This window comes from Xiphophorus maculatus, chromosome 14, assembly GCF_002775205.1.
Source record: "Xiphophorus maculatus strain JP 163 A chromosome 14, X_maculatus-5.0-male, whole genome shotgun sequence".
In the NCBI taxonomy this organism is placed as follows: Eukaryota; Metazoa; Chordata; class Actinopteri; order Cyprinodontiformes; family Poeciliidae; genus Xiphophorus; species Xiphophorus maculatus.
This window is the reverse complement of record NC_036456.1, coordinates 18,035,208-18,058,919: the sequence shown is the minus strand read 5'-3', so window position 1 is coordinate 18,058,919 and position 23,712 is coordinate 18,035,208. Positions and strand designations below refer to the sequence as shown.

The window sequence follows — 23,712 nt, the reverse complement described above, 5'->3', positions numbered from 1 at the left end:
ATTTAAAGTCTATTGATCTTTGAGAATATCAATGTATGACTTCAAAATGGTGTCAAAACAATATTATCGTTTATCGCGATAACTTCTGGGACAATTTATCATCCAGCAAAATTTGTTTTTGTGAAAGGCCTAGTTAGCACCAAGGCTGAGCAATATGGCTTAAAATTTAAATTTCCAATTTTTTTCCCTTTTTAAACTAAAAATAAGAAATTAAATGGCAGAAAATATTCTCTAAAACGAGGCTTTTATTTTACTTATTGTATGACCGTGTATTAGGGCCAGGCTACAATAATTTTTGTCTAATTACAAGGATATAGACACAATTTTATCAAATTACGAGAAAAAGTCATTTTAATGAGAAAAGGCTTGCATAATTAATTAAATCATTTTCCTGTTGGAGTTTTTATAAAATTACTACTTCATTCTCCTAATACTACGACTGTATTCTGGTAATATAAAGACTTTATTCTCATATTATTTCAGCTTTATTGTCACATGACTTTATTCTCAGATTACTACAACTGTATTCTTGTAACATTATGACTTTATTTTTGTGAAAAATAAAAAAGTCTTAGCCAGACTCTTATATTTAGTCATAGATTTGACCCGAATTCAAAGTCCAAATAAATGGAAGCTGTAAAAACAAGATGGCCGCCCTGCTTGCAATGACATCACTGTGAATTTTGGAAACACAATGAAAGCATTGGCAAAAAGTCCAGATTTTTTACCAATTATTTTAATTAAAAAATGATCAAAAACGTTTTAATAAAATAATTTTTTTGATCAAATATTTTGTTTTTTTTGTCAAAAACCAAAAATTCTACAAAACAGATTTATCACCCAGCCCTGGTTTGTGCATCAGTGTATATTTCTCTTGTGCTCTTATGTGTTAATGCCTACTTTGATGCTTACATTAAGTCTGCATGCAGCGCGCTGCTGACACGAGGTTCGTCACTTTCAGTCTCTATCTCACACACCCAGGCCGTCTTGTGCAGGATTAAACACACACACTCTCCAGCTCAGACGTATTTAGCTCATTTTATAATTCCTTGAGCCTCACATTGGAAAAGAAGAAGAAATGTGCGAGTTTTCGCTGCAAAAAAAGGGAAAGAAAAAATCTAGATTGCCGGGTTAATCTGACACTCGAATGTGCACACTCGGCATGCTGCGCCTCCCTGTCGGCTGCTTCTGGATGCCGTGTTTGTGTGGTGAGATAGCCGGGGGTTTAGTCGGGCAGGTGCAGAGACAGCTGGTGTGGGCAACTCTAACCGAGGGGGAGGACCGGAGCGACGGCGAGATTCCTGGAGAACATCATGAGTGTAGGGTAGCAATTCAGCTGAAAAGAGCAGGAAATGAGGGCTGGTATGAATGTGTCTGCTAGGTTTTCTGGGGGGGTTGTGTTGTACCGCTTTGGCAGAAAGCACACTGAGCCAGTGTGTGTCTTAGAAAGATGGAGAAACAGGATTATGACAATGGAAGCACACAAAAGGTGGACACACTGCTGCCGCCATTTTTCTGACTTCATGGAAGGCAATTTATCTGTCTTGACACCTGATAGTCCGGTAGATTTGGTTTGATTGGGAGCCAAAGTTGCAACATTTGTTAGTTTTCAGCTGCTGCGGTTCACTTTCACACCACACTGTGTGAAAAATCTGTTCCTCTCCTCACCTGTGGGGGCGCTGCACCAACAACAAAAACCTCTGAAGAAGACACTGAGCACAATGTCCTTCTTTATGAAATGTAAACAAAAATGGAGTGGCGTCAGATTTTAGTGGTTGTAGGATTTCTCTCTTGTTTTTAGCAAAGAACCACAAGCCATTTCTCTCTTTATGTTTGTTTGTTTTGGTTGTATTTACCCAGAATGCCCTGCGTTGTAGTTCTCTTCCTGCTTTTGGAGCGGTCTCAAACCGCACCAGAGTTCACTGAAACCGAACCGAGCTATTTAGTCGGACCAGAGTTGGATTTATTTAGTTCGCATCAGAGTCAGATTGTGCGTTCACACCTACCTAAATGAACCAAACTTTCTACTGTAACTGTTGCAAACAAACAGTTCAACTAAAGCGAACTAAACAACAGGTCTGGTGTGAACGCAGCCTAAAATTACCTGAATTCAAGCACTATTTGAAAAACAGGTGATAAATTTGTAAGTTAAATGTTTGAAACAGCACTTTACACTAATATGATGGTTGAAAAACAGAATAAATAGAAAACAATAAATATCTTTGCTGCTGAGCTTATATGTCTATTTATTCAGTAATTTAGCAGTGAAAATGTTTTTTGAATTGAAAATGTGAATTCAAACATGAATAATTTTGATTAATTACAGATCTCAACATTAGCTGAATTAAAAAGTTTAAGCGATTTCCACCTAAAACCTTTCACAATAAATTTATCAATTACATGATACATTAAAATGAGTTGTTTATGTGAGATGCACCTCTTTAACATCATTGAAACGTCGGCATTTTGCGACACCCAGAACAAAGTAGTCACAACCTGGCACTTTTGCCTGTTTTCCCTGTCTAGGCCGAATTATTATTTTTTTAACAATTCTTCTTACAGAGACTTCAGAATTTGTTTTAATTTTTGTTTTGTTTGTTTATTTTGGACATTTAAAGTGTTTTCCAGTTCCAGTTCAAGGTTTTTTTTATATTGGAGAGGTTGAACTCGCTTTCGTATGCCACTATTACTATTAGTTATTGCAGCAATTTCTAGGACAATTTATTGTCCAGCTAAATTTGTTATTGTTACAGGCCTAATTTTGCTTCTTGTTTGGTCACAGTATGTTTTATTTGTTTGTATATTTGAAGCCTGGCTATTGATAATAAAAATGTATATGATTTTTTTTTTAAATGTAGTGTTTTCTGGTTTTAAAAATGGTGTATTTTGAAAGTCTGGTGCAGTCACTTCCTGTCTGCATTGGAAATATACAAAAGTAATAATTATCTTATGTCAAACTGGTGGTTTTTCCTTTTTTAAACATTCAAGAAGCATGGTGGCAGAATAGATCTCTTTGTCTCCTCTTTCCTTCCTCAGTGGATGTTCGCTGCCCTCTAGTGTTTAAAAGTGGGCATCACTCAGCTCTGACAGAACTCGGCCAGTTTGTTGCTCTAATTGCTCTAATCTCCATATTGTTTTGGTTGCTGCAGGAGGAAGCCATCCCAGAGCTGGAGATCGACGTGGATGAACTGCTGGACATGCCCAGTGACGTTGAGCGAGCAGCCAGGGTTAAGGTGAGGAAAACCTGCAGATTTACACGCCCAAAAACAAACAAAACAAACTTCCCACTCGTGTGACATTTCTCTGTGTTACAGGACTTACTGGTTGACTGTTTTAAACCCACTGAGGTAAAGCAGTTTGAGTCTCTCCTGTGTTTTCTCTCCATTTCCTGTTTAAGTTCACGCCTTGTGAGTCCTGTTCTTGTCGTCCTGCAGGATTTCATCTCAGAGCTGCTTGACAAGATCAGAGGAATGCAGAAGCTCTCTACGCCTCAGAAGAAATGATGGCGTCCAAACTTTCCCCACGTTTTCCCTTCCGCTCCAGCCCTCCGTCTCGTCTTCCTTCCACGCCCCACATTTTTAATTTAAGGTCTTCTTCCTCTGTTGAAGGTCATAAAATGTTATAATCGTTTCTGATCATAGTTGTCTCGGTCGCTTCGTTTTGTTTGATTTTTGCGTGTACCGTGATGAATCTGGACTTCTTTCATCAGCAGAAATGAATAATTCGCCTTGTGGCTCGTCTCTCCTCTGCCCTCCTGTTTCCTCTCTTACCCTTACTGTACTCTTCTCTTCCTAATCTTCCTCATCTTCCTCCCACCTTCCCATCTGTCTGAGGAGGAGCAGAGTCCCATAATTACTGTAAAAGCGGGGAAGAACATGTAAAATACGAAACAGAGTGAAAACTGAGGATGAAATACTTCAGCCTCCACCAGCGAGATTATGTGAATATTTTAACTTGAGATTTTTCCCTTTCCTGGTTCTGTTTGGGGGAGATCGTCACTTCACTTAATCTGTTTTAATAACATTTTTGGGGTTCTGTTTTTGCCGCCTAAGCACAGGCAGTGCTGCAAAAAAACTTTTTTGGTGTCTCTTAAAGGGCATATATCATCATTTTAGCAACTTCATCTGTGTCCAGACTCACAGGTCAGAATAGTTGGATTCATTTCATGACTAAAATTGAGAAATATGTAAAAAATAAAATAAAACGTGACAGGAAGAGGAAATGTAAAGCAGTTGGAAGTTGCTGAAGAGTGTAAAATTTGGGTTCATAAAGTGAGAATTTATATGGTTCTCTTTCCAGCATGGAAAATGAAATATCCAAGAGATTGGAGATCTAACAAACTGGCAGACTTCAGAGGGATTTAAAAGGTCGGTCAGGAAGTCTTCTTGTAATTAACTACAGTGGAGAACTTGGGATAAAAATCTGAACCAGTTCAATTACTGCTTCAGTTCTGACCAACATCTTATGCTACGCTAGTTGTGGCTAGAAGGGAAGTTGAGATCAAATAAAAAAATTTTATGAAATGTTATTTGTACACATTTCAGCAACAAGGCATTTCAAAGTGCTTTGCATGATAAAAATACAGTCATAGAGCCCAGTGAACAATCGAAACATCAAATTTTGCCATCTTTACACATCAGATCGTTTATTAGTATCTCGATTGTTGATAGAGATACTCCATCTGTTCTCCTTCATTTGACTTATAAACGATAAAACAAACAAAATTCTGTTAGTTATTGAAAAAGCAGCATTTTCTTACAGAATAAACTTTATGCTCACAAACAACCATCACCTCGGTCTGGCTGTTGACTCCCTGCTTTTTGTCTCATCTCCTCATCTGGTTGTTTTTTAGGGAAACACTTTTGAAAAATCTCTCACTCGTGCTATCCATCTCCACATAATCCTTAAAAATGTAGTCCTGTGATTACCATGAGAGATTTTCAGACTTTACATACTGTAGTTATCCATATATGGTAGTGCCTTCCTTTTTCAGTAGGCGTGATGAGTTTCTAAAATGAGTTTTAGAAAAGACTTGGATGTAGTGTGTATGTTTCATAGGGTTTTCTGGCTCTATTATATGATGATATATGCCCTTTTAAATAAACCCAGCACTGTGTCATTTTTGGGGGAAGAAAATCTGAACCTCTGACCACAAAGCGTCTTGTAAATCTATCTTTAGTACAGCGAAGAGGAAACTTTGATGCCTGGAAATAGTGATTGAACCTTTAGAAAGACTCACTGGTCAGCCGTTTGGCTACAAGGCCGGGTATAGACCTTCTGATAAATGTTTTTGTTTTTATTTGAAGCTAGACCAGAAGTGGGTTTTTTTCTTCTTTTCTTTTTTTATTTTTATAGGCTGCATGTGAATTTTGGTTCCTCAATCCAGCCTGCACATACACATGTACGTCTGTGTTGCTATTAGTGTATGTTGCTACATAATGTACAGCAACATCTGTCATAGTAAGGAGTGTTTTTGGGCCTGTATATTCTGCTGTTATGTAGGACAGAGTTGTCTGGGTTTTTTTGGGTAAAGGACTGGTTCCTTTTTTATTTCTTGTTGTCATACACACCCTGACCGTCGTAAAGAGGGAACCCTGTAAAAAGCTGCCTTTTTTAAAACCACAACACCCTAACGTCACATTGTTCTGAACAGAGCAGTCACTTCTCTCATCTTTAAGACATTTTTTTGTTTCTCTTCACTTTTCATGGCATCTGCCAATCATCTCAAAGAATAAGCCATCTGTTTCTGATCGCCGACCAATCAGATCAGAGACCGACACCCGCCGGCCAACGGCAGCATCAACATGTTGCAGTTCGTCTGCGCCGACATTTACCGGCATTTTACCGTCTGCCTTTCTCTCTACTACGGCCCATTTTCAGACTGCTGCTCTCTCATTTCACTCCTTCCTACATTTTATCCATTTCTCAACCTTTTCCCTTCATTTACTCCATTTACTTTCCTTAAAAAAATAAAAAAACAAAAACAGATGTTGCCTTAGGTATAATTTATGATACACAAACCAAAAAAAAAAAAAAACAGGAGTACTTTTTTTTTTGTTGCTGAGCAGATCTACTCTGCCTTGCAAAAATGGGTTAAAAATTTTCACATTTTATGACTTTTACAACCAGAAACTTCACTGTAGTTTGTTGGGATTTTATTTCGTAGATTGACAAAGTGTTGCATAATTATGAACTGTAAGGAAATCTGCTTTGGAGAACTACTTTTAAAGTTTAGATGTCTTCATCTTCTTCCACATGTTTCCTGTCTCCGCTATATGGACTGATGTTAATTGGACTTCTGGTGGTTTCTTGGTGCACTATCCTAATAAAGGCCTGGTTTCTAGTTTTCCAGTCAACATATTCTACCACCTGAGCTGTGGACCTCTGCAGCTCCTACAAAGCTACCATGGCCCACTTGCCTGCTTTTTTGATGAATTTGTTTCTATTGCATTTTAGGACATGTGCAACGTTCTCATTTTGATCTTTTCACTGCGAAAAAATCTGATTTGTACCTCTTCCATAAGTGGTACTAATGCTGCGGTCCAGTTGTACTCTGAACTGGAAAAGTCCAGCATCCCCAGTCAGAACTCCCACTGAAATCGGATTTCCCTCTGGGAAACTGGGAGCAACTTCACTACCCTCAGTTAAGACTTGGACAGCGTACTTTCTGTTGCAATATGGCCGCCTCTCGCATCAACAGTAGAAATCTGTGGTGGAAACATGTTTATTTAACAAGACACATTTCTAAGATTGCGTCTAAAATCAATGTAGCTTTAAACTGAACAAATCAGAAGTGGAGTTTGCTTTTGGAAAGTAAAGCTTAAAATGATGTTTGGGCGCCGCCATGTTGAAATTCCGGCTTCTTAACTTGACGGCTGTTTCCTTTGTTTTGACGTCAAACCCTGCTGAGAGTTCCCAGGTAACTGGAGCGCCGCATTAACCGTATCTGATAGTTTTCAAAGCATTTGCAGTCTGAATGGTGATATTGCATTTTATCCAACTTTTAAGTCATTGACGTGAGACTTTCGTCATAACTCTGCACCAGATGAACCTAGACTCTGTAAATCAGGATGTAAACGATGGCCGACGCTAACAGTGACGACACTTAGCTTTCTTTGTATTAGATTCCTTTGTCTTGTTGTGATCTTGTAACGATACTGTCGACTTTTATTGTTCCAATAACTTTCATTAGCGGCACCATCCGTTGCTACTTCCATAAACGTTTCGATGCTGTGTCGCTTTGGGATGGTGCCCAAAAGTCTGACTGCGCTTGCATTTAATTAGTGGTATGAACACTCACTTAAAACTAAATTAAAATCTGATTTTGGAAAAAAAGTCAGATTTGAGCATCAGTGTGATGTGCGAATTTTAAGTGTTTAGGTTTTCATAAGTCTCCTTTTTCAGTTGACAAGAGCTCTGTGAGATGAATGGGATTTTATTTTGGGCTGACTTACAGATGCATTCCACACTTGTGAGATTTTATTTGTAGATATCTAAATCATTTTCTTCCCACTTTGAGTTTATCAAATGAAATCCTATTTAAACTCTGAGGTTTGTGGTTGTAACACGAATAAATGGAAAGTTAAACTCTTTTGTAAAACACTCTGCTTCATGTGGAGAATCTCTGATCTATCGCTCCTTGTATTGAAATGTTTTCTTTTTCTTATTAGAAGTGAGTGTTTAATACTTAGGCCTTTGTAAAGCGACTCTGTTTAGGTAAACAATGCTATTCACACGGACCTGTTTAAGTCTGGTCTGTTTTTATCTCGATCATCGCACCTCTTGATGCCAAGCCTTGAAACAACATTTAGTTGAACAAAAAAAATCCATTCAGATGCATTTTTCTGGTGCGATTGCTTTTGCCTTTATCTGTGGCGTCTGCAGACTGAGCTCCCGGCGGCTTCTCTGATTGGTCGGATTGTTTTAGGCAACTTCAATTAGTAGCTGAGTGGATTTTTGTTTCTAAATTCAGGTTTTGGATTATATATTATATATATCTTCTTAGACTGTTATTGATATGTCTGTTTTTTGTTTTTTTTTTACTGTTGGGGAAAATTGCAAAAAATAAATAAATAAATAAAAAATGTCAAGTGATTATCATTGATGCTAAATACAAGAGCTAAACCATGCAGAAGGAGTAATGGTGAAGGTGTTTTGCTTTGGGGTTTTTTGACAATGATTAGAAAAACAAATGTAGCAATATCAACAACAGGTTTTGTTTTTTGCCCAATTTTGTTACTCTTTTATGCAACTTTAATAAAAACATTTGAAATTTATTTTTTTTCTCTGTTTTCAATTGAATTCCTTATAGCATTAATTTGTCACAGGATTGACCTCAACGCTGCAAAAACACAAAATCTTAACGTTTTGATCGAGTTTCTAGTACAAATACACTTGAAATAAGACAAAGCTAAGTTACAAGTAACTTTTCAACAAGATGTAGGAGCTTGGTTAAAGTAATTCCTTCACATTGATTTTATTTTATCTTTTTAAGTACTAGTTCCACTGGTGGATTATTTAACATATTTTAAAATAAATTTTTGATTCAGGATTCCCTATTGTTTCTTTAGCTAATTATAGTTTTGGTCATGTCCTATTCAAAGTCGACGCTTCATTCCCACTGAGCTGAGCTGTTGTGAATTAAAACGATTCTTTCAAGACAAGTTGGACAAAATTCCTCCTCAGCCATTTATTGCTAACTGTTTCAAACACTATAAGGAGTGGAATAACCAGTTATTTAGAGGTTCTTATTTTTGGGCACACGGCCATGTTGGTTAGTTGGTATTCTCTCAGTGAAAGGATTTTAAAGGGCAGGAACAGTTTAATGCAACATCGGACACCAATAACATCTTCTGCACCTTTTACTTTATGAAAAAGTTCTGAACCTGCTTAACCGTTGGCTCTTAACGTTACTTTGGCGCCTCCTGGTGGTTGGAAATAACATTACAACATGTCTATCAGTACTTTTCTTTCTGCTTGTAAATATAAAACTTTTTCTACGGTAGCAGGGGAGCAAAAGAAGGTTTGTATACTGTTTATTTTGATGTCATTATTCATAGGATATAATATTTAAAAACTGTATTTCCTCTCATTAACAGAGGTCTTCCATTGCCAACAAACCTTGTGATGCTTTTCACATTTTGGCCCATTGCAGACACAGATTTTAAAAGAAAATATTAACTGAAGTTACAGCAAATGATGCATAATTTTCACAATTTTATATAAATTAAAATCTGTGTTACTAAACCTTTCTTAATTAATACTTTGTCAATATTTTTTGCAGCAATTAAATAGTAAAAATATGGTTTGATTTAAACTGCTCAGTTCAGCTCTGCCCCTACTAAAGAAACACATCCCCTCAACATGATACTGCAACCACCGTGTTTCACAGTGGGAATGGTTAGTTTTCTGCCGAAAAAAGTTTTTCTACTAAAACTGTTACGCTGTAGTTATAGATGCTAAATTCTGTAATTAAGTTCAATATTCATAAAAAGATAATAATTATTTATTATGTCACATTAAAGTCAGAGTAGCAACTAGTTACATTTATTTAGTTTTAATTACTTCACTAACTTTTTGGAAAAAATAAATACTTCTAGCATTTTTACTACACTGCACTCTTCTCTGATATCTATATTAAAACTATTTGGAAAAGTGTTTCCTCTGCCTGAGTTTGCTTTCTGTCATTATGTTATTTAATTATATTCATTATGTTAATCTTTAAAGCACCAACATTTGAATATTACTTTATATTTTTGGCTGTAAATAGATATAATAATTACATATTATGATCAGCTACTTAATACTTGAGTAACCTTTATACAAAATACTACTGTTTTCTATTCTACTCTTGAATGACTTTACTTTTACTGTAGTAAAAATATGCCCGATTATTATATTAAATTATGTGATTGGCTTGTGTGAGATATTTTTACATTTTGATTGGACGACACCTTTGCGGGATGGGCTTTCCTATTGGACAACTTCACTGGACCTCTCGACGCTGATTGGCTAAGATGACGGGCTCGTTGAGTCCGGCAAAGTGTCGAACAGAAACGGAGCCAGACGAAGAGGAAGTACTTTTCACAATGGAAATAAGCAAGTAAACCGAACTTCAAACTTTCTGCAGCTCAACAACCGGACAAGGTGAGCTTTGGGGTTTCCCTGCCTGCCGCCAGATGCGGTGGGCGGTGATCAGATTACAAACAGCATGGGCTGCCTGCCTGCTCGCTCACTCGGAGGGGAAGAACGGCGTTTGTTAATCCGAGTATTGCTCCCCTGTAGATCAGTCCAAAAGATGCTCCGGTGTTTCTCTGCGCTGTTAAACGGCTCCACCCCGCCTACTATACTGACTAGCATTAACCGTCGCATCTGTTTATACAAAATGAGGCGTGTTTGGATGACTGTAAATGCGGCGAACAGCGTTTCCCTCGCTGTGTGTTGTTTCCATGTTAGCTAGTGTTGCACTTGACTTCACTGGCCGTTTACCGCTGCTTTTTTTAAAAAAAATACGAGGAAATAGTTTTCACTTCTACCTTTCGTGATTTATTAGTAAGAAATACTTTCAATACAACTCAAATTAAGATGACGTTGGCTGTTTAATTGAGTTTAAATGTTGTCGCTCTCCCCGTTTACCGTTTTTTACTCAATGACATCACGGAAGCTACGAAGAGTGAAGTTGTCCAGATTTTAATGCTTCACTTCCGGTTTTTACCAAAATAAAGTTCTGTTTGGAGCGGTTGCACAAACTTTCGAGGAAATTTAAAAGGAATTATCTATTTATTTATTATTATTTCTGTTCCTGGTTCAAATCGAAATTAATTTTTAAAAGTTTACCCATTAAAAAAAAACCCCATACCATTTCTTTTTAAGAAATAAAAATACTAACTTCCGGTTAAAGCCAATGTTTACGTAGCTTACACACAGACTGTTAGAAGGTGGCTCAGTATCTCACAATCTGCCCTTCATTCATTTTTGTATATATTTATATACACACACAAACAAAATAAAATACTAATGATATAAAAATAAGCAATAACATTTTGCTGCCAAATTCAAGTCTGTCTAAATATAAATTGAAACATTACACCTGAAAATCAGGTGACTGGAGAACTACTGTAGGTTCTAAACTTATTGCATTAATATTTACTGACATTCTGTGACTTTAAATTGTCTTAAAATGTTAAACAATTGCAGATAAACCTAAAACAGCTGAACTCAGTGATGAAGAACATCTTTTTTATATTTGAAACAGGAGTTTCTATGCCTTCTGATACCACAGAGTCAATCTGTTGAGCTAAAAAAAGAAAATCACACTCATAGATAGACACTTGAAAGCCATGTCATCCGTTTCCTTGTTTGAAAACAATACAAAATTTTTGATTATTCTCTCCTCTGAATGTAAAATACTCCCTCCAGCCCTCCATGCCTGCCCAACCTGCTGAGAGGGAGCCGGAGGAGGAGATGGAGGCAGACGGAGAATCGCAGCTCCCCGAAGCCAACGGAGAGGTGGAGGAACCGAAGGACGCTGAGAGGACGGGGGTAGGAGAAGAGGAGACGATGGAGGAAAGCGTGGAGGAGAGGGACAGCGACATGGAGGAGAGTGAGGAGGTAGAAGAGGAGGAAGAGGAGAGTTCAGGTAGGAAATCTTGTGGAAAGAAAAATGCTTGAATGAAACCACTGCTGGTGTGAAACATGTCTCTCTCTGAAGAAATGGACGATGAGGACTGCGAGAGGAGAAGAGGAGAATGTCTAGACGAGATGATGGATCTGGAGAAACAGTTCCAGGAACTCAAAGAGAAGTAATTTACTTTTTTTCTGTTCATGTTGTCCATGCTGTGCTGTAAATAATAACTACAGATACAGATGCTTACTAACTTACTTGCTGGGATGCATTCACATGTACTGTCCTAAACAAAGCAACACAGTGCTTGTAGTTTGGAGGTAACAAACTACATGTCTTAAAATTAGAGCCAGCACTTTAATGTGTTAGTTTCAATTCATCAATTACAGATTTTTCATTTTAAATTGATTTTAACATGTTAAAAATTTAAATGCAGTTAATTGGGGTATTTTTTAATTTACAAAAGTCCCAGCTGAAAACTTTTGTATTGTGTTTCTGGTAGGCCTGCCACAACACATTTTGCTAGACGATACATTGCCCCAGGTGTTACTGCGATAAACAATAATATTGTTGGTCAGAGATCATTTTTAAGTGATATAAAGGTGACGGCATAACAATGCAACTACACCCTCTCAAAGAACAATAAACTTTAAATTCTATCAAACATTTGACATTGGAACTGGAAGACATTAAAAATATCCAAAATAAATAAACAAAACAAATTAAATGAATTGTGAAGTTTCTGTAACTACAATTGTCAAAAAGTTGAGACCACAACACCAAACTGAATCTCAGTTTTGGTAGAAAGAGAGAAAAAGGAGAAAAACACTAAATCGTACAAATAGAAATTATTGAGCTCGTTTTAATGCATCCTGTGATTAATTGATTTATTATTTATTATAGAACATTATCCCTGATGCATAAGTGAGATCCAGAAACAGCAATAATAGACGACAAAGTGTTTCTCTTGGCCCACTGGAGTTAATTGTTGCTTCAAATAACGATCTGATGAGACTCTGGAGAAGACCGTTGTGCTGAAAGTAGTTAGCATGTCAGCGTAGCTATTCAAGCCAAAAGTAGCATCACAGTGCTAAACATGCAGCAGCAGCACAGACGTCGCTATCGCTAATATCAGCGTACGCAGTTAAATTTTTAAAGAAGCTACATAAATGATCTGAGATTCTTGAAAAACTTGAATGGATATAACATCACTCTGCACCAATCTGATGGCTTAGTTTAAAAACAATAAATATATTTACTGTTGAGCTCATATGTTTGTTTATTCAATATTTTAGCACAAAAATTGGTTTTTGAATTGAAAATGTTTCTTTTGTCGATATTTGGGTTTTTGATTAAAATGTGATTACTTGCAATTAACTCAAATTTTAACCTGGTTAAAACGACTCAAGCTCTCGTCTGCTCAACCCGCCCCAGTGTTATTTTCCCAAACAGTCTCATTGAGCAGAGGAACATGGCCGACTTCCTGGTGTTTGCAGGTTGTTTCGCGAGCGGCTGAACCAGGTGAAGGTGAAGCTGGACGAGGTTTTGACCGGGAAGGCTGGAGAATACAGAGAGCCGCTGGCTGCTCTACAGAGCAGCATGCAGATACGAACACAAGTGGCCGGTAAATCAAACCTCCACCATGACGACAAGCAAGGACTCTGATAACTTTATCCTCCCTTAAGCTGGATTATTGGTAAAAACAGACATATTGTGATGTCAAATTTGGTTACTATGTGTCTTAAAGATGCGGTTATTAACTTAGATTCTATAGACAGACATCAAAATAAATAAAATGAAGAGCCCACTGCACTGAACTCCATTTAGTATTCTACCAAATACTGATTTCTAAACTTTTCCTGAGTTAAAACTTCAGTATTGTTGTTTCTAAATTAATATAAACTTGTTTTCTTCGCATTGTTTGAGGTCTGAAAGAACTGCATCTTTTTCCTTATTTTGACCATTTCTCATTTTTTGCAAATAAATACAAAATATTTGCTTGGAATTTCAGAGACATGTTGTCAGTAGCTCATAGAATAAAAGAACAATGTTAACTTTACTCAAACATAAACCTATAAAGAGTAAAATCAGAGAAACTGATCATTTTAAATGGACTCTTATTTTTTCCCAGAGCTGTAGATGCTGTTCTTGTTTTTCATTATAGTTTAGTTTTATTCCTTTGTGACTTTTTGTTTGTCTAATTCAGATTTAATTAGTTTTTAGCATGTTTGATACTTGTTTGAACGAAGGTTTTTATAGCTATAATTCTAGTATGTTTTAGTCACGTTACATGTTTTCCCTATTAATTACTGTTTCTATTTATTTCAGTTAACGAAAACATTTTCAGAATTTTAGTTTTTGTTGTTTCGTTGGTTTTAGTTAACTATAATAACTTGATCAGAGGTTGTTGATGTAAGTTATTATGGAAACAACCCAAATTAAAATGTGGAATAAACATATAAATTCCAACATTTCTAAACCAAAGCGATCCAGATCGCTGCACACATTCTGCCTCTATGACCGGATCGATGTTTGGACGTCGGGTCTCTCATGCGCCTCTCTGGTTTTCTCTGCAGGAGTTTACAGAGAGCTGTGTCTGCAGGTGATCCAACACAAACACGACTGTGAAGTCCAGGGGGCGAGGCAACACCTAGAGGTGATTCTTTCTCATACATCAAAACCACCACAAACACTAAACCTCAATCCAGCTAAATTAAACGTTAGAGCTGCATGTCTTTTCTGATAAATATCTATCTTGCGTTTAAGCAACCATCATTTGTTTTTATGAGTTTTAAAACAAAGAACGATGCAACATTTTTGCAATTAAGTGGGTGGATGCATTTTCTTCAATGGGATGCAGATATTGGTGGAAAATACGATAAAAGTCCTTTAAGGTTTATACATCTATACCTAATGTGACAATAACAATTTTTTTTTTTATTATTCTGAAAAAGCAGCACATAGTTTCCAACCTAATTACAGAAAAATACCCAAGAACATTACAAGTTTTTCTGATTTGATTTTATTTTTTGTGGAGCAATTGCACTAAATACCTACAAAAGAATGACTCAAAATTAAATGACATATTTTTTTAATTTTGAGTCATTTTTGTAGATATTTAGTGCAATTACTCCATTAAAAAAAATCTGAAAAACTGCTAAAACCTGCATTTGTCAGTATATGTTTACTTAAATACATTAGTTGGTCTTTATTACTTCTTGCCAAAGTTATTAAGGTCTAAAGAGTCGCTTGCTGCTCTACAATAAACTAGAGCTGCGGATATTGATTGATCCTTTTTGAATATTAAAAAAAGACGCTCACAGTGAAAGCTTATTTGTCATCAGAACCTCCTAAATGTCTCATTTATGTAACACAAATGTTTTCTAGAACATGTTTTTATAGAAAAAGCAGGTGAAGATTGTATTGGTCTTCCACATCTTAGTCTAGAAGTGTCAAATCTAAAAAGTGTGGTGGGCATTAAGCTCCTTTTAATCCGACACCCCTAAATAAAATCCAGTCGCGTTTCAAGCTCATCTAATAAGTACAGTAGATTGTACCGGTGCAAACGGTTCTTGTCGTACAAATAATCAGAACGATTGATGTTGTTTCCTTGGACCAATCCGAATGGCTTTTGGAGCGTGTTGTTGACGTCGCCACCTGGTGGTTTAGTCATTCAGTTGAGCTGAGTGGCGTCTGTCTGTCTGACCCGTCTGGACCTTAAAGTCTCCAGGTGACTAAAGGTTTGACGGTCTTTGTGCTGCAGAGCGAGCGCTCCCTGCTGTTTGACGCCATGAAGGCGGAGCTTCTGGAAAAGATTCGCAGACTGGAGGAGGACAGGCAGAACATAGACATCACCTCAGGTAAACGGTTACTATGGAAACGATTTCATAGACATGGAGTCGTGGTCAGATGGCGGCATGTTTGGGACAAATTTCCAATCTTCTTTCCTTCCTTGTGCCCTTTTCCTACATGTTCTCCTTTGTTCCATCTATTGTGTCCTTTGTTCCTACCTTCCTTTGTTACTTCCTTCTGTACTAATTATTCCTTCCATTTCTTCTGCCTTTCCTTTCTTTTCCTACATCATTCATTCTTTCTTCCTTCCTCTTATCCTTATTTACATTCCTTCCTTTCACACTTCCTTCTATGTTTCCTTTACACCCTCCTTCCACTTATCCTTTTATTCCTTCCTTGTATTTTTATGCCTTCTCTTTGTCCTTCCTTTTTTATGCTTTCATACCTTCCTTCCTTCCTTCCACATTTCCTTCCTTCCCTACTTTGTGCCTTTCCCTCCTTTCACCCTTTTGTTTCTATGTTGTTCTTCCTTCCTTTCTTCAGTCCTTCCTTTCAAACTTTGATCCCTCCTTTCACCTTTCTGTTCTTATATTGTTCTTCCTTCCTTCCTTCTGACTGAAACAGAAAAATGTTGAGAACTTTGTTGGTTTCTTCATCTTTGATATTCTGTGTGATTAATTATGGACGTGTTTTTTTTTCTGCTGCTGCTTTTCTTTGCTGCAGAGTGGAGCGATGAGATGAGAGGAAAGAAGTGCAAAAGGAGGAACCTGCTCGGCCGCTCGGACAGGAAGAAGAAAGTGTCTCTAGTTTCAGGTAAGAAAAGCAAATCTTAATGATTCTCCAGTGAACGAACACGTTCAGGTCGGGTTAAAGCTCAGGTTTCGTGTTTCAGGGCCGTTTATCGTCTACATGTTGAGAGACATCGACATCCTGGAAGACTGGACCGCCATCAAGAAGGTCAGAAATCCACTTTCTCTAGATCTTTATTTTAATCACTTAAAATCCAAATAAACTACAACAAAATGAGTGACAATAAAAGGGTTTGAATATTTATGCAAGATTATTTTTATCGCAAGACAGAAACTTCTTAGACTGATTTTAACAACTAGAATCAATTGGAAAGCATTCATGATTAAATTAAAATGGGTTTTTTTTGTAAACTGCCTTGAGACATTTGATGTGAATTGGTGCAAAATGAATAAACTGAATTTAATTTAATTAAAGCTGATCAGAAATAAGACAAAACCTGGAAACTGTTGACATTTTTCCATATTAGTTCATGAAATATTGACCAGAGATTACGCCCAGAGATCTTTCAAAAGCAGATTAAGATAAACTAACAGCTAGAACGGGATTTAGAAGCTGAATAATTATAATTTAGCAGATAAAAATTATTTATAATAAGATAGCAGAATATAGAAGTCTATGGATAAACAGGATATTTAAAAAAGAAAATTAAAGTTCCTCTACTCCCAGTTTCTCAAAATTATATATTTTTGTTATAGTCTTCTATATTATATTAACATTATTATTAACACTTTAAAAAAAATTTCTGTGAATCTTTATATCTGCTGCCGTTAATTTTGTCACAATAAATTTTGCTAGACGATAAATTGTCCCAGAAATTATTGCAATAAATGTTAAGATTGTTGTTTTGAGGCCATTTTGAAGTAATATATTGATAATAGCTTAATAACAAACTTTAATTTTGTAAAGAACACTGAACACCGTCACTGGAAGGTAATTTAAATATCCAAAATTAAAACACAACAACCAAAATCAATAAATGAAATGGAAATTTAAAACAACATGAAACTAAGTAAAAAATAAAGTCTCTGAAAAGAAAATTGCTCTTCAAAAAATATTAATAATCAGTATAAAAATGATAATTTATCATGCTGTTAATTGATTAATTGCTTGTAGCGACAGACTCAGTTACACCTGAATTTCCCCTGTGCGGGACAATAAAGGCTTTTTCTATTCTAAGATATATTTCCATGCATATATTGTTTGTTAGTGCTGTTAAGGTTTTATTTACAGTTTGTTATTTACCTGCAGCGTATTTGTGGACCAGGAAAAAAAAGAGCTTGGGTGTTTGGTGTCAGATATTGTCAGATTCCAGTCATCCGCTGATCAATCAGTGCATCCATCGCAGTCGCTAATATGAAAGCCTTTCTGTGTCTTCCAGGCAAAAGCAGCGCTCTCCCCACTAAAAAAGAAAGTCGAGAGTAAGTTCACTTCAGCTGCAAAAAACCAGCCATTCTGCAAGTATTTATTTATCCGTTTCCTCTGATGTCTTCCAGAGCGGTGATGACGTGAAGAGCCGAGCTGCAGACACCAAACCTAACCGAGGCACTCACATTCCCAGTTTCTGACTGAAACACAGCAGCTCACACTGCTCTGCTGTTTTTGTTTAGGTTTTTGACCCCCAACCCGACTGCTTGTTTGTTATCTGTTGCTATTTAAGATGCATTCTTAATGAAATGACAACCATGTATTTATAGAATGATTTATAATGCCGATTAAAATTTTAATCTTTTATGACACAGGCCTTTTGCTGTTTGTTTGAGAGAGAAAAATAAAACTTATTAAATTGAGACAAAGAGATTGACAATCAGAGAGAGTTGGAGACCAACAGAAAATGCACACAAGTAAAAAATAAAGAAAACAAACAAGAAACAAAAATATATATATAAATAAATAAAGACAAGAAATAATATAACAGGTAAAAGTTAAGAATTTAAAAAAGAATAAATAAATTTAAGATGTAAATAAAAAGAAGATAAAAAGAATTTAAAAACTGTAAACATAAATGAAGAAAAGAAATGACATAACACAAGTGAAAAATTATGAATTTTATATAGGAATAAAAATTTTAATGTTAATAAAGAAAACAAATGACATAACTCAGAGGACAATTTAAGACTTTAAAAGAGAAAAGAATTATTTAAAATATAAAGTAAAAAATGACAACACAGCTGAAAACTTAAAAAAAAAAACGAAAAATTCAAAATGTAAAATTAAGAAAAGAAATGTCATAGCACAGGTCTGCCTGGTAGTAGAAGCATTAAAAATGCACTTCTTTGCTAAATAATGTTCTTCCACTCTACACATCCGATTATGCAACATTATATGATTTGATCTCCAGTTAAGCAAGTTTTCCATGCCCAAATGTACAGCAACATGACGGTAACAACTCCTATAAGCAACGCCATGTGGCGCTAATTACACAAATGCTAGTCCAATTAGCTTCCAATCACACCATAATAGAGTGACAATGTCTCACACTACATTATGCAGATTTTCTGTCTACGTTTTGCAGTCTGTGGCTCTTTGGACCTTCCGCAATGTATCTTAAAAACTTTTGCTACAGATGATAAAGAACCATCATCTATAGATGTAATAAATGAATTCTTAGCAGTTTTTCTGTCTTCTAGAAATAATTGCATTGATTTCCTGCAAACGAATGACACCAAAATCCTAGCAAATCAACCTTTTCTTGCGATTTTTTTTTTTTTTTTACATTTACCACAAATATCAAAAGCACAAAGAATAAAATGTATTCATTCTCTATAAGCAAAGATTTTATGTTTTTCATTTTCTAAGCTTTAAAGCATTATTTAAATAAGAAATTTGATAAGAAATAAGGCCGGTACAATCATTTTGGTAACAGATTCCCGCTCATTCCACATCGGACCTGTAAGCTTCAGTAGACAACATACAGTACGTGACTCGGTGCAAAATGGCGCCTGCAGGTGAACGTCTATGGTGAACGTGACTAGCTAGAGCGGCTAATGGCGCCGTCCAATCCAGTAATAGAAAACCTACACTCACTCGCTTTACTTGCCTTGTTGTTGTGTTTTTAGGTAGTTAGCAATAAAACTGAAGGGTATTTACTTGCCTCTGCCGATGTTTTTCTTTTCAGGGTCACAAGCTTCACCATCTTTCCTCCGTCAGCTCTACGCTGTAAACAGGTGTTGGTTGAACATGAACAGGCAGCATGTTGATTACGTTGAGCACTGCTGCCCCCTAGTGTCCGGAGGCTGTAGTTTAGCGGTAAACCATGAATACAGACAATAATAATGTCCTTTCGTCTTACAAATAGAGAAGTACTGCTCTATAGACCACCATAAAAAATCATAACGATAAATGATAAACAAACAATCAACAATATAATAAATGCCCACTCTTTAACGGGAGTTATTCAATATAGACCAACAAGATTTAACTCACTCGTCTGACTCCTGAAAAGACACGAAACACGACTGGAGTTGCAAGAAGTTTATTTGACACAAAGAAATCTGGGGTAATAATTCAGTTTTTTTACAGTTCTTTTATTGCAAAAGCGGAAAATTAGCTGGAAAGCAGCATGAGAGGTAATTGTTATAATTTAATAATTTATCAAGCAGATGAATGACTAAGAAAAGTAAATAGAAGGACTTCTACAACTGCATTTCCCTTACAAATGTGCACAAAAACGTCAATATTCTGCTGATATTGAAAAAGTGAAATTTCAAAATGGCAGAGTTTCCATTAAATAAGAAATGCTATTCAAATCACACGTGAATAGGTTTGTTTACGTGAAAAGTCATTAACAAACATGCTGCACCATTATTCTCCAGCTACTTTCTGTTGTCATCTTGATCGTGTGATATGAAAAGAATGTTTCCATTGCAGTTTTGTGAAATAAACCTATTTTGATACGGCCAACAAACTACTTCATCCTAGCACCAAAACATTTTTTCCCCATTGTTTCCATTAAGTGACTCTTTTTTTCTTTTTCTTTTTTGTATAATCCCAATTTGCTCATGGTCAATTGAAATGCAGCTAATGTTAGATCAATATTTGGAAGTTTTGTTCACTTCCTCCCTTGCCATTGTTAAAACTACAGGCTGTACTAAGGATGTTTTCACCCCTGATAATCTGGTAAACTTGGTTCTATTGGGGACGAAAAACGAGGGTTTTTCTGAAATTGGTGTTTCCATTAAGGGAATTTATCTTCAAATGTTGGATTGCACAATTATATGGTCAATGGAAATACAGTGTACAACAAACAGTAGTGCTATGATTGTTAAAAATGACTCCCCCCTTTCAAAGGATCATTTAAACTAACACCGTCCCAACATCAGCTCTCTCTCCTCCTGCTGGAACCTCTTCTGGACTCTTCACAGCTGCTTGCTGAGTTTACGGGCCTGACGCTCCCTAGCCTCAAAGGCTGCTTTGGTGTCCAGTAGCTCATCCAGCTGCCGGCGGATCCGGGCCATGTCGAGCTGTGTGGCCTCGCACTGCTCCCTCAGGGCGGCCGACTCCACCCGCAGCTGCGTGGCGGCCATTGACAGCTGCTCGCTGCGCTCCCTGCACTGCTGCTGCATCCGCTTGGCATCGCCCAAGAGTGACTCCACGCTCACCACCACCGAGTCACACTGGCTGCTGGAAATCTCCTGCAGAGATGAGGGGACACAACTGGTTGACGAGCATCTAGACAGATGGAAGCTGTGAACAGTAGGTCATTTACAGATGGGCTGGTTTTAAGGGTGTATTCACACCAGCCTTCTTTAGTTTTCCTTAATCAAACTCTAGTTTGTTTGTCAAGAAAGTTTGGTTTGTTTGGGGAAGCGCAATTGAACTCCGGTAGACTCGGTTTGATTGAGAAACAAAGTTACAACATTTGCTACATTTTCAGCTGCTGTGGTTCAGTTTCGCACTATACTGTGTCAAATGAACCGAAGCCTCCAAGCAATCTGTACCCCGCCTCGCCTGTGGTGGCGCTGCACCAAAAACTACTGAAGGAAATGACACGGAATATGAATAAGACACGGAGCTCAACTTCCTTCTTTACCAAATGTAAACAAAATGGAGTGGTGTCAATTCCTACAGTTTTAGCGGTTGTAGGAATTTTCTGTTGTCTCTGGTAAAAGACTATGACACATTTCTCCCACTAGTACTAGAATCATGCATTTGTTTTGGTTGTATTTACCCAGAATGCCCTATGCCGGTAGCCCTGTTCCTGCTTTTGGAGTGGTTTTGATCCGCTTGGTGTTTTTTAGTAAGCTCCCCAAACAAACAAACTAGAGTTGAATTAAAATGGACTAAACAAGAATGATGTGAATGGAGCTTCTGATGCGGACCAAAAAAGTGAACTCTGGTGCGGTTCAAAGGCATATGTGAACGCCAAGGGGATGAGAGACTGCTTCCAAAGCAGGAAGTGAGCTACAGCGCAGGGCATTCTGTGTAAATACAACAAAAACAAACGCACTACTCTATCGCTAGCTGGAGAAATGGCTCGTTTTCATTTGCTATAGACAAAAGAAAAATACTACAACCACTAAAATCTGGTCATACTCCATTACTGTTTGCATTTAAGTTGCGCTCATGTCTTCTTCAGAGGTTTTTGTGTTGTTTCCTTCAATGGTTCTTGGTGCAGCGCCACCACAGGTGAGGAGGATAAATAGGTGCAGTACGAAAGCGAACCACACCAGCTGAAAATGTAACAGATGTTGCAACTTTGGTTCCCAATGAAACAGAGTCTACGAGACTATCAGGTGTGAAAACACTAAAACTCAACATTTGATCTGTGGTGTGTGAAGTGGATTACAGAGGTTTATCTTGGCTTATCTCACTGCTTTGTTTGCCTTCTTCTCCTCATCATCTCTTTATGTAATTTAACTGCTTATTTTTCTAACCAGCACTTTAAACAACATCTCACCATCGATGCCAGGGTCAGGTTGATCTCCAGTCTTCTGGCCTTCTGAGACTCGGCTTCCTGGTCCGTATCACTGTTCTCCAGTGTCTGATAGTCCCTGGCTTTTCTCACTTCACAGATTTACTTTCTGCACATCTAAAAAAAAAAAAAAAAGAAGCATATAACTCCAGAAATCCTTTTTTAAGGTTTGAGTTTTGCTGCTGTATTCGTCCAGGCTGTTGCTGGTGGCTTTTCTGAGTGAGCGTCACTGTCTACCTCAGGCTCAAAGTGAGGTCAGGTAATCCTCAGGTAAAACCATTAGGGGAAGGAGAGACTGAGGCACGTGTAAGCCCTCCTCCTGCTCTATTTTCATCTGCCCGGTTTATATTCAGGAGCTTACTAATCAATATATGCTGTAAAAAGATACATCCCAGCAGTTGCCTCAATAAGAACTTAACTGCAGGTAAAAAGGATGAGGATAATCTAAATAAGTATGTTCAAACTAAGCAAATCTTTATGTAAACCCTGTAAAATAGTGTATTTTTCTGACTGCTGGACACAGGACCGGATTTACAAGGATGTGGAGCCAATTTTGGTCCCCAATCCACATAAAAAAATACTTTTAAAGCAAATTACAGTCCGATACATCTGTAGGTATGAACTGATACATGGTCGGTTTAATATATCCCCATTAGCTTCATGTAGTTACCAAAATATGTACTATAACTTCATAATTTTAAAATACTTGAGTGTTGTTTTATATTTATAAAAAAACCTGAAATGTCAATACAGTTTAACTGATTCAGGCCTATTAGTTTAATTCAAAGTACAATGTTTTCAAAACATTGTTTGAAAATTGGGGCCACTGCCACTTTAAGCCCTTTCTAGGGTCTAGCCCAGGTCAGACACGAAGCAGACAAAACATTCCTGTTTCAGGTCAGTGAGGATTATCCAAATTAATTTCTAAATGCCAGAAAACTGAAACAATCTTTATCATTTTCCTCCTAATTTAGAAGTTTACATATAGTTCCTTAGTTTGCCCTTTAGACTGCTGCATACATCAATCACTTAAAAGAAACGTGACTTCACAATTTAACGCCTTGAAATTGGGCCTGTCACTTTAAGAAGTGCCTACTCTTTCTGGCACCCTACCTTCAGGACATCATCACAACAACGCTCCTCCATTATGCTGTTAATTGTTCTTAGGAAACAGCTACTGCCTGTTTAGTAAACTCATTAGTGCAAGCTTTAACTTCCTGCCTGATGTCTTGAGATGTAGTTTCAATATTTCATCCTAATTGTTCTTTAATCGTGATGTCCTCTGTTTTGTAAAGTGCACCAGTCCCTCCTACTGCTAAACAGCCATACATGATGCTGGCACTTTCTTACTAGCTAAAGCTAGCATCTTCTTAAGGTTGTTTGCTTTTGTTCTGGGGTTGGTATGTACATTTTGTACAACCACCAGAGAGGAAAACAAGTAGTAAAGACTGGGATGGTCACAAAGATAAATGTCTGTCTAAAGTAAAACATGAAATTATAGTGCGTGTGTGTTGAACATTTAAAATATACTTTGCAAAAACCAAAAGATTTATCTTAAAAGAAACAAGAAGCTGTA

The 23,712-nt window shown here is 37.0% G+C and overlaps 2 protein-coding genes across 2 annotated transcripts in view; both read left to right on the top strand.

Moving 5' to 3' along the window:
- Positions 1-8,276, top strand: part of ppp1r14b (protein phosphatase 1 regulatory inhibitor subunit 14B) — a 34,222-nt gene extending 25,946 nt beyond the window's left edge. Inside the window, exons 2-4 of the mRNA XM_005799594.3 lie at positions 3,150-3,233; positions 3,315-3,347; positions 3,435-8,276. Of these exons, the coding sequence (XP_005799651.1) occupies positions 3,150-3,233; positions 3,315-3,347; positions 3,435-3,503 (186 nt within the window). The 3' untranslated portion in view covers positions 3,504-8,276. The remainder of the gene's footprint in view (positions 1-3,149; positions 3,234-3,314; positions 3,348-3,434) is intronic.
- Positions 8,277-10,028: 1,752 nt separating this feature from the next.
- Positions 10,029-17,959, top strand: LOC102233060 (breast cancer metastasis-suppressor 1 homolog). Its single transcript, XM_023345867.1, has 10 exons — positions 10,029-10,146; positions 11,419-11,638; positions 11,711-11,801; positions 13,120-13,247; positions 14,200-14,279; positions 15,387-15,483; positions 16,139-16,228; positions 16,308-16,372; positions 17,604-17,643; positions 17,719-17,959. The coding sequence occupies exons 2-10, from the start codon at positions 11,425-11,427 to the stop codon at positions 17,724-17,726; spliced, it is 813 nt and encodes a 270-aa protein (XP_023201635.1). The 5' UTR covers positions 10,029-10,146; positions 11,419-11,424; the 3' UTR covers positions 17,727-17,959.
- The last annotated feature ends 5,753 nt before the right edge of the window (positions 17,960-23,712 follow it).

Excerpts from the sequence above, each read along its gene's own strand:
- LOC102233060 (XM_023345867.1), top strand. The coding sequence starts at position 11,425 with ATGCCTGCCCAACCTGCTGAGAGGGAGCCGGAGGAGGAGATGGAGGCA. Across the intron at positions 13,248-14,199 it reads GATACGAACACAAGTGGCCG|GAGTTTACAGAGAGCTGTGT; the intron begins GTAAATCAAACC and ends TTTTCTCTGCAG. Across the intron at positions 16,229-16,307 it reads GAAAGTGTCTCTAGTTTCAG|GGCCGTTTATCGTCTACATG; the intron begins GTAAGAAAAGCA and ends TTCGTGTTTCAG.